At 39.4% G+C, this 9,812-nt stretch overlaps 2 protein-coding genes across 4 annotated transcripts in view; both read right to left on the bottom strand.

The window, feature by feature from the left end:
- Positions 1 to 889: 889 nt before the first annotated feature.
- On the bottom strand, positions 890 to 1,555 carry LOC139945412 (uncharacterized). Its single transcript, XM_071942763.1, has one exon. The coding sequence runs from the start codon at positions 1,553 to 1,555 to the stop codon at positions 890 to 892; it is 666 nt and encodes a 221-aa protein (XP_071798864.1).
- Positions 1,556 to 3,491: 1,936 nt separating this feature from the next.
- The window catches only part of LOC139945427 (uncharacterized), a 144,013-nt gene continuing 137,692 nt past the window's right edge, over positions 3,492 to 9,812 (bottom strand). For 2 of the 3 annotated variants that reach the window (XM_071942776.1, XM_071942778.1), the window contains exon 9: positions 3,492 to 6,840. In XM_071942776.1, coding sequence (XP_071798877.1) covers positions 6,631 to 6,840 — 210 coding nt within the window. In that variant the 3' untranslated portion in view covers positions 3,492 to 6,630. The remainder of the gene's footprint in view (positions 6,841 to 9,812) is intronic. The other variant, XM_071942777.1, reaches the window with a different exon arrangement.

Below are 9,812 nucleotides of genomic sequence, written 5' to 3'. Positions count from 1 at the left end.
GCCGGTGCTAATTTGAACTCCGCCTTTGTTATATTCTGGCGGTAAGCGAAGATTTTTGGTCAAATTATTACGTCAGTTTTGCACCAAAAAGTTGTAATTCCCAAGGTTTTGCGAATTTTGCATGACTCCACACAGGAAAGTTGTTCAGGATGCTCAACTTGGTCGATTTGTACCGTCAAAACGCGAGATCAGAGTTGACTATTAGAAAAACAAGATGGCCGCTCTTCCCTTTTTCCCTACCCGGGAAAAAAACTTTTTAATTTTCGAGCCACCCCAAATAGCCGAATTAGCGTGATTACTTCTTGCGGATACCCCACCCGAGTGTACCAGTGCTGAACTCCGTCATTGTTATATTTTTTAAGGTAATCGACGATTTTTGGACAAATTATGACGTCACTTTTGCACCAAAAAGTTGTAATTCCCAAGGTTTTGCGAATTTTGCATGACTCCACACAGGAAAGTTGTTCAGGATGCTCAACTTGGTCGATTTGTACCGTCAAAACGCAATTTCCAGAGTTGACTATTAGAAAAACAAGATGGCCGCTCTACCCTTTCCCTACCCGGGTAATAAACTTTTTAAATTTCGAGCCAATCCGAAAAGCCGAATTAGCGTGATTACTTCTTGCGGATACCCCACCCGAGTGTACCGGTGCTAATTTGAACTCCGTCTTTGTTATATTTTGTATCAAACAGAACTGTTGTTCCACATATTAGCCATATAAATGAGAGGGTTTTCTGATAGCGAGTTGTTCTACATTTAGGAACGGACAGTTTGTTTGAGTTCCTTAGGTCTCTATTGTGGATGGTACTCTTCTTTGGAGGGACCCAACTATGGAAACGCTCTGATTTCATTGGTGATTTGAAGAAATTAAGGCAAAGCTGTTCTCGTCTAACAAACAATGTGGATATTCTTACAGAGTTCAAGTGCCTCATCATACTGTGTGTACTGATTGCCAAGGATGATCTTACAAGCCCTTCTCTGAACTCGTTCCAGTGCAGCGCTCTCCTTGGCAGTAAGACCAGGATGCCACACAGGGGCAGCATATTCTGCCAGGGGACATACGAAACCAGAGAAGATGGTGATCAGATCATCCATTGGCAATTTGAAGCGCTTAAGGAGTTTCAGTAGATACAATCTGCCATTAGCCTTTTTAAGCATTTCTGCAATCTGACTATCCCATTTTAAATCAGGCCGTATGTGAACACCTAGAATTTTTGCAACTTCCACAGTCTGTAAAGTAACATTGGCAATTTTGGGAGATTGTTGAACAGGGCTGTGTTTCATGAAAGATACTTGCATGGAAGCACATTTCTCAGGATTAAGTTTCATATGGTTCACTGCGGCCCAGTTCTCAAGTTCATCAAGATGATCTTGCATGGTTAGATCATCAACGTACTTCAGGGATGTAAGGGAGGTATCAGAGGCTACATCATTCACCATGGTTACAAAACCAAGTGGGCCAATGCGAGTGCCTTGGGGTACTCCACCATTTAACTTGATCCAATCGCTGGTTTCACCTTGGTAGCGAACACCTTGGTTTTCTCGGGAGAACATTATGGTCAACTAGATCGAAGGCTTTGCTAAAATCAGTGATAACAACATAAAAAAATACAACAAAAGAACAATAAAGCAATAAACAGACACTCAGGAAAAAGATGTTTTTTACGTGCTTTCTTGAAAATAGGCAGTGAAATTGAGGTGCGTATTGTGATGGGAAGATGGTTCCACAGTCCTGGAGCGGCCAAGGAAAATGATTTATACTAGCGGGATGCCACGCGGAACCCCGATAGAAAGCTCTACGTAAAAATGCTGCAAGTGTAGCGTTGTGTACAGGGGGAGGGGGGGGGGGGGGGCTAAAGTGGCTGGGCAGGGTCACAATACAAATCACTGTGGCAAACCACCCATCCTAAGTTAAGACGAATCTTAGTGCTTTGTGAGATCGTACACTTGTCCGTCTTTTTTTCCGTTTCGGCATTGATCCCATCCATATTTTCCAGTTTACAGCGGATCCCCATAGTGGTTATTTCCAAGTCCCGTTTATATCCCGTTTATTTTGTTCCCGTTCAATTGATTATTTGTATATTTTTCAAACCCCTTTGCTTCCCCCCCCCCCCCCCTCTCACCAGCCTCGTTCATTTTTTCCCCCAACTCCCTGTCCCACCGTGTGCCCCGTCCCATATCTAACCCACGCCTACGTGCATCTCCCGTCCCTGCGATCCCCTGCAGTGGCATTCTTCTTTACTTGCCATTGTTTGTCCATAACTCATATTTTCCAGTTTCGCCGGTCCCCTTTGTGGTTTTTCCTGTTTATGGGCTTGAATTCCCCCCCATTCAGTTTAATATTTTCCTGCCCTCAACCCCAAAGTTAACTACACTAAAGAAAGGAAGTCCAAGTCCATGCCAACACACCTCTCAAGTTTTGTGTCCTTGAGAGACAGTTTTATGAATGGGAGTATGGGTTTGCAATAAAGGGCACTCTACTGATTCAGAATAGATTCAACTGATCCTGAACTGGTCAAACAGGTGACGATACTTTTCTCAAGGCCTCTTCAAAAGAACTCATCTTTTTTTGTCAGTGAATATTGGTGAGTTTTATGTCATGTTTAGCTAAACTGATGAAAATTTTTTTTTAAGATATCAAAGAGATTGCCACAAAAAACAATGTGAACTCAAAAAGTGATCCAGAACTGGTCAAACGACTGTATTTGTGGAGACATACATGTAGACATAAGATTGTCAAAGACAATGCCAAGTTTCCGAACAGTTTTAGTGGGTGTGATAATTTCATCTCAAATTTGCAGTTGAACACTGGGCATGAGTCGATTGAAATGAGGTGAGGTTGCAACAAAGAACTTGGTTTTATTGTTGTTCAATTTCAACATATTTTCAGTCATCCAGGATTTTAATTCTACAATGCACTTTGTGAGCGCCTGTAAGGCAGACTGAATAGATGATGAATCCGAAGGTGTGAAACTGGTATAGATCTGAATATTATCAGCATAGATGTGATAGAGTAAATTGTTCCCCTTGATCTGTTGATGATTCTACCAATGGGAATGGTGTAAATGGTAAAGGATTTCGATCCAACAATTGATCCTTGCGGCAATTCATAAAGCTTATCGTGTGAGGCTGAATAAGTATTGTCTATCAAAACCTGTGTTGTTCTACCACTGAAGTAAGACTTAAACCACTCAAGAGCTGTCCCTGTAATGCCAATCTCACATTCTAATCTGTTGAAAAGGACATAGTGATTAACATTGTCGAATGCGGCACTTAGGTCTAAAAGCACCAGGAACACGCCCTTCTGATTGTGGATCATGCCCATGATATCACTTTTGACTTTCAGTAGTGCGGTTTCAGTACTATGAGACACACAATAAGCTGACTGAAATTCCTCACCCAAACCGTTTTTAACAATGTGATTATTGATGTTGTTGACCACATGTTTCTCTATCAGCTTAGATAAGAACTTGATGTTAGCGACAGGACGAGATTCTTAATGAGAGGGTTGAGTACAGTATGCTTTAGAATACTTGGGAAAATGAGTGTAGTGAGAGACTTATTTATGATGTGTGTTAAAAGCGGTAGAAATATGGAAACATCTTTAAGAAACCGAGTGGGTACAGGATCCAATATACAAATTTTAGTGACAGCTTTGTTAACAAGCTTAATAACATCTTCTTCAGACACTTGACTGAATTCAGGTAGTTTATATGTTACACAACCGTTGTGGGAATCACCACACGTTACACTTGATTCAACATGTTTCATGTTTTGGAAATACACTGCAAAGTCATTACATAAATCTTGTGCACACTCATTTTTATGCGGGTAACACTTTAATTATTCAAGAGCTCATTAACAATTTTTGACCAATTCTTTGAATCAGAAGCAGATTGCAGCTTTTCCGAAATATGCTGCTTTTTAGCTTCCTCTATCCTGCAATTGACTGTTCTGTTTTGTTCAATATAAAGCTGGTGATGAACTTCTAGACGAGTCTTGCGCCACTTGTAATGTAAATGTAAATCTTTAAATGCCCTCGCCAAAAATATACATTCAAACCAAAGAGAAAGTGAGAGCCAAACTGGTCTTTGTAAAAAATATATGGGCTGCAATCCCAGAACCACATGAACACCCTGAACACCCTAAACCCTTAGGGGCACCATGGCCAAAACCACTTACATTGTTGAGCTTTATTAAAACCAGATCAATGGTATTTAACAATCGCTTTCTTGTGCATAGTTGATTTCAGTCAAAAAGCAACCTTCCAACCGGTCAGTTATGTTCATATATCTACATGTAATACATACTGAAAAGTAAAAAAAAATCCATACACAAAACAATGTGCCAGTATTGGCAGTGGCTAGTATTCCAAAAATGACTGTAAAATATTGTTACTAGAGAATAATAATAATGAACATAGGAACAGTGATTACATTATCAGTCATACTGGTATTATACATTTTCAACAAATTCCTTGATCTACATGTACATGTATTTAGTGGCTTATTATTGGTAGCCAATCAAGCATTGTTTAACCATACTGATATTATACATTTTCAATATTATACATTTAGTGGCTAATTATTGGTAGCCAATCAAGCATTGTTTAACCATACTGATATTATACATTTTCAATATTATACATTTAGTGGCCAATTTATCGTTAGCCAATCAAGCATTGTTTAACCATACTGATATTATACATTTTCAATATTATACATTTAGTGGCTAATTATTGGTAGCCAATCAAGCATTGTTTAACCATACTGATATTATACATTTTCAATATTATACATTTAGTGGCTAATTATTGGTAGCCAATCAAGCATTGTTTAACCATACTGATATTATACATTTTCAATATTATACATTTAGTGGCTAATTATTGGTAGCCAATCAAGCATTGTTTAACCATACTGATATTATACATTTTCAATATTATACATTTAGTGGCTAATTATTGGTAGCCAATCAAGCATTGTTTAACCATACTGATATTATACATTTTCAATATTATACATTTAGTGGCTAATTATCGTTAGCCAATCAAGCATTGTTTAACCATACTGATATTATACATTTTCAATATTATACATTTAGTGGCTAATTATTGGTAGCCAATCAAGCATTGTTTAACCATACTGATATTATACATTTTCAATATTATACATTTAGTGGCTAATTATTGGTAGCCAATCAAGCATTGTTTAACCATACTGATATTATACATTTTCAATATTATACATTTAGTGGCTAATTATTGGTAGCCAATCAAGCATTGTTTAACCATACTGATATTATACATTTTCAATATTATACATTTAGTGGCTAATTATTGGTAGCCAATCAAGCATTGTTTAACCATACTGATATTATACATTTTCAATATTATACATTTAGTGGCTAATTATTGGTAGCCAATCAAGCATTGTTTAACCATACTGATATTATACATTTTCAATATTATACATTTAGTGGCTAATTATTGGTAGCCAATCAAGCATTGTTCAACCATACTGATATTATACATTTTCAATAAATTCCTTGATCTATTTTGTGGCCAATTATTGGTAGCCAATCAAGCATAGTTAGTGTTCACCTGCAGGTCCTTCAAGCCATCCATGATGCGGAACAAGACCAGACTTGCATTCCCTGTCAAATTACTAGGATAGTACTTTCAATGGGCCGTATAAATAAAAACTAGCAATTACTAATCAAGTAAAATTTCCAGCATTAGCAAAAGACCGATAAAGAAAAGATCACGCATATGCATTTGCTCAAATCTCTATAAATAATCTTTTACTGTACTTGATTAACTTTTTACTTGGCTTTGATAAGTAAATTGTCGGACTAGGAAGTTAAGGCATTTACTTAGAGTTTTAAGTAAATACTCGCGGAATTACCTTTCACTTATAGACACGATAGACATATAAATAAAAACGACCTTCTACTAACATCCTTTAGCAATTACTTGTAGTTTTACAAGCTACTGCATGAGGAGCTTGAACGTTTACTTAAACAACAGTGTTGCATATGGCTCGGTATGTCAGTTTTAAAGGATTATTTTCCCTTTGGCCTAATGATCCAACTATAAGTTTACTTATAAATTTGTTGTGTACTTTAATTGCTCTAAAAATACCGATCTCTGGAGCTCTGGCGTGCCATCATAATCTGCTGCCTGCATTTCAGTTAATCGCTATTGATCTATGAGTCCATGCCCGCTATTGTTATACTCCTGAATACCGTGCTATTGTGCTTTTCTCTGACCATTTACTAATCCGTTCAAGTAAATGGTGTTTAATCCAGTAAAAGGTTATTTACAGAGATTTCAGCAAATGCTCATGCCTGATGTTTTACTTATCGACATCAATGCTGGCCTTTACAGTATACGGCCCAGTATCTTGTAAAACTACAAGTGAATGCTACAGGACAATAGTAACAGGTCAGTTTTATTTACTTCTCAATAAGAAGAGTCCCTTAAGCAATTGCTTTTACTTACATGTACTTGTTCGACCAATTACTAGCAAGTAAAGGCTTACTTTTGTTCATATAACGATTTAAGTAAAAGGCTAGTAAAAGCAAATGCTAGTTTTTATTCATACGGCCCAATGTGTCTAGCCCGAGCATTATTTATCACCCTGTTTGTAACTGTCATCTGTTACTTGCTGGGTTACTTCATTGTCTTTCTCCTCTTCATGTGTTGGTTTGTTATTAATGACATCCTTACCTTTATATTGGTGGGTTTTTTTCAGAAACCCTCCTTCTATCATGCTATATGCCATGTCTACTACTGTCTGCTGTAATGGGTGAGGCTCTATCTTCAAATCACACTTCATCTAAATAAGGATACACATAAAGATATGTAAGGCTTTTTGAGAGCCTAAACATGTACATGCACATCATTGTTAAAAGGTCTGTGGGACACAATAGGATTACACTATTAAAATGAAGAAAACCAAAATACAACCCATTGTTAAAATGTGTACACTTAGGATTTGCATGCCAATCGTGTTTGGAAATATGTATGAATTTTATTGCGCATAAATAAGGGAATCAATGTGTGGTGAAGAGGTTTTCAACTAGTGGTTTAAACCCAACGAGGCCTGGTTCTTGATAATTTTACCAAGACGAAGTCGAGTAAATTATCAAGAACCAGGCCTCGCTTTTTGGATATACATGTAGTGGTGCTAGGCTTCACTCTGGTATCGTGGCCGTGCGTATAACAGCACCAAACTCAAGCTCTTGTGCTTCTAGACCGGCAGCCCAGAGCACTATGGTTAAAGGAACGAGGTACCAATATTTGAGTACAGGATCGTTTAGTGGATAACCTGACAAAGTCAGACATGGATGTCTGCCGGGGCCCCCTGCTGCGTATGGCGCATGGACCCCCAACAAAGAGGCAAAATAATGGGCTGAATCAAAGATTCTAGGTACCTCATGAAACCAAGTGGAAATGGTCATTACCATGATACTAAGTAAAAAATATCAAGCGCCAGACAAATTTTCTGCTGCATTAGGCCTGCCAGACACCCCCTCCCCCAAATATTTGGTGTACAAACCTATGGGTTGAAACTAACCTGGGCCCAATTTCATAGAGCCGCTTAAGCAAAAAAAATTGCTTAAGCAAAAATTTCATTGCATAGTAAAATCAGATTACCGGCCAAGACTCCACTCAGTTGTAATGCTAAGTAAACAACAGCTTAATACTAGTCATAAGCAATGTATATGGCAGGAAATTTTGGCCAGTAACATGTGTAAAATAAGCGAGCTATTTTCGTGCTTAAGCAAAATGTTTGCTTAAGCAGCTCTATGAAATTGGCCCCAGTTGTCAAATTAGCTCAGATTTACATGAAACTTTGTCTAACTGTTCCACTATGGCTAATATGAACACAAACCAAAAATAAAATCCATACTCCAGTCCATACCGTTTCCGAGATACAGCCTCTTAAAATATGCTAAAATCTCCCCCTTTTGGGGCTCCGCCCCCGGCCGACACCGTGCGTCGAGGTGGTATTCTTTTCAAACATTAAGAGCCCGTAATTTAATAACGACACCAGCTGTGTGGCTGAAGGTGTATGCTATTTAAGTTGTGGCCCTTGATTCATAATTTGGCTGCATTGGGCCTGCAAGACACCCCCACCCCCGGGGTAAAACATCGGAGGAACGACCTAAAACCAAGTTGAAATTACCAATAGGCCTAATGCACTATTCTTAACACAGGACAATATCAGCCGCCAGACAAAATGTTTTGCTTCATTGGGCGCGGCCCGACAGACACCTACCCTCCCCGGGTTAAACATCAAAGGAACCACCTGAAACCAAGTTGAAATGACCATTAGCACTATTCTTAATACCAGTATCAACTGCCAGACAAAAGTTTTGCTGCATTGGGCCCAGCAGACACCTCCCCTCCCCCGGGTTAAACATCGAAGGAACCACCTGAAACCAAGTTGAAATTACCAATAACATTATTCTTATACAAGTATCAACTGCCAGACGAAAGTTTTGCTGCATTGGGCCCGGCAGACACCTACCCTCCCCAGGTTAAATATCAAAGAAACCACCTGAAACCAAGTTGAAATAACCAATAGCACTATTCTTAATGGCAGTATCAACTGCCAGACGAAAGTTTTGCTGCATTAGGCCCGGCAGACACCTCCCCTCCCCCGGGTTTCAGAGGAACCACCTGAAACCAAGTTGAAATGACCATTAACAATATTCTTAATACAAGTATCAACTGCCCGACAAAAGTTTTGCTTCATTGGGCCCGGCAGACAACTCCCCTCCCCTGGGTTAAACATCAAAGGAACCACCTGGAACCAAGTTGAAATGACCAATAACACTATTCTTAATACAAGATTCAACTGCCAGACAAAGGTTTTGCTGCATTGGGCCCGGCAAACACCTCCCCTCCCCCGGGTTTCAGAGGAACCAACTGAAACCCAAGTTGAAATGACCAATAACAATATTCTTAATACAAGTATCAACTGCCAGACAAAAGTTTTGCTGCATTTGGCCCGGCAGACACCTCCCCTCCCCTGGGTTAAACATCAAAGGAACCACCTGAAACCAAGTTGAAATTACCAATAACAATATTCTTAATACAAGTATCAACTGCCATACAAAAGTTTTGCTGCACTGGGACCTAAAACCAAGTTGAAATGGCCAACCCAGGGGAGGGGAGTTGTCTGCCGGGCCCAATGCAGCAAAACTTTTGTCTGATACTTGTATTAAGAATGATGTTATTGGTCATGTCAACTTGGTTTCAGGTGGTTCCTCTGAAACCCTGGGGATCGCGGGAGGGGAGGTGTCTGCCGGGCCTAATGCAGCAAAACTTTCGTCTGGCAGTTGATACTTGTATTAAGAATAGTGTTGTTGGTCATTTCAACTTGGTTTCAGGTGGTTCCTTCGATGTTTAACCCGGGGGAGGAGAGGTGTCTGCTGGGCCCAATGCAGCAAAACTTTCGTCTGGCAGTTGATACTGGTGTTAAGAATAGTGCTATTGGTCATTTCAACTTGGTTTCAGGTGGTTTCTTTGATGTTTAACCTGGGGGAGGGGAGATGTCTGCCGGGCCCAATGCAGCAAAACGTTCGTCTTGTGATTGATACTACTGGTCAAAGAATAGTGTTATTGATCATTTCAACTTGGTTTCAGGTGGTTCCTTTGATGTTTAACCCGGGGAGGGTAGGTTTCTGTCGGGCCGCGCCCAATGAAGCAAAACATTTTGTCTGGCGGATGATATTGCCCTGTGTTAAGAATAGTGCATTAGGCCTATTGGTAATTTCAAATTGGTTTTAGGTCGTTCCT

This window comes from Asterias amurensis, chromosome 12, assembly GCF_032118995.1.
Source record: "Asterias amurensis chromosome 12, ASM3211899v1".
NCBI classification, from domain to species: domain Eukaryota; kingdom Metazoa; phylum Echinodermata; class Asteroidea; order Forcipulatida; family Asteriidae; genus Asterias; species Asterias amurensis.
Note: the sequence above shows the minus strand (reverse complement) of the source record. Positions and strands in the feature narration are given on the sequence as shown.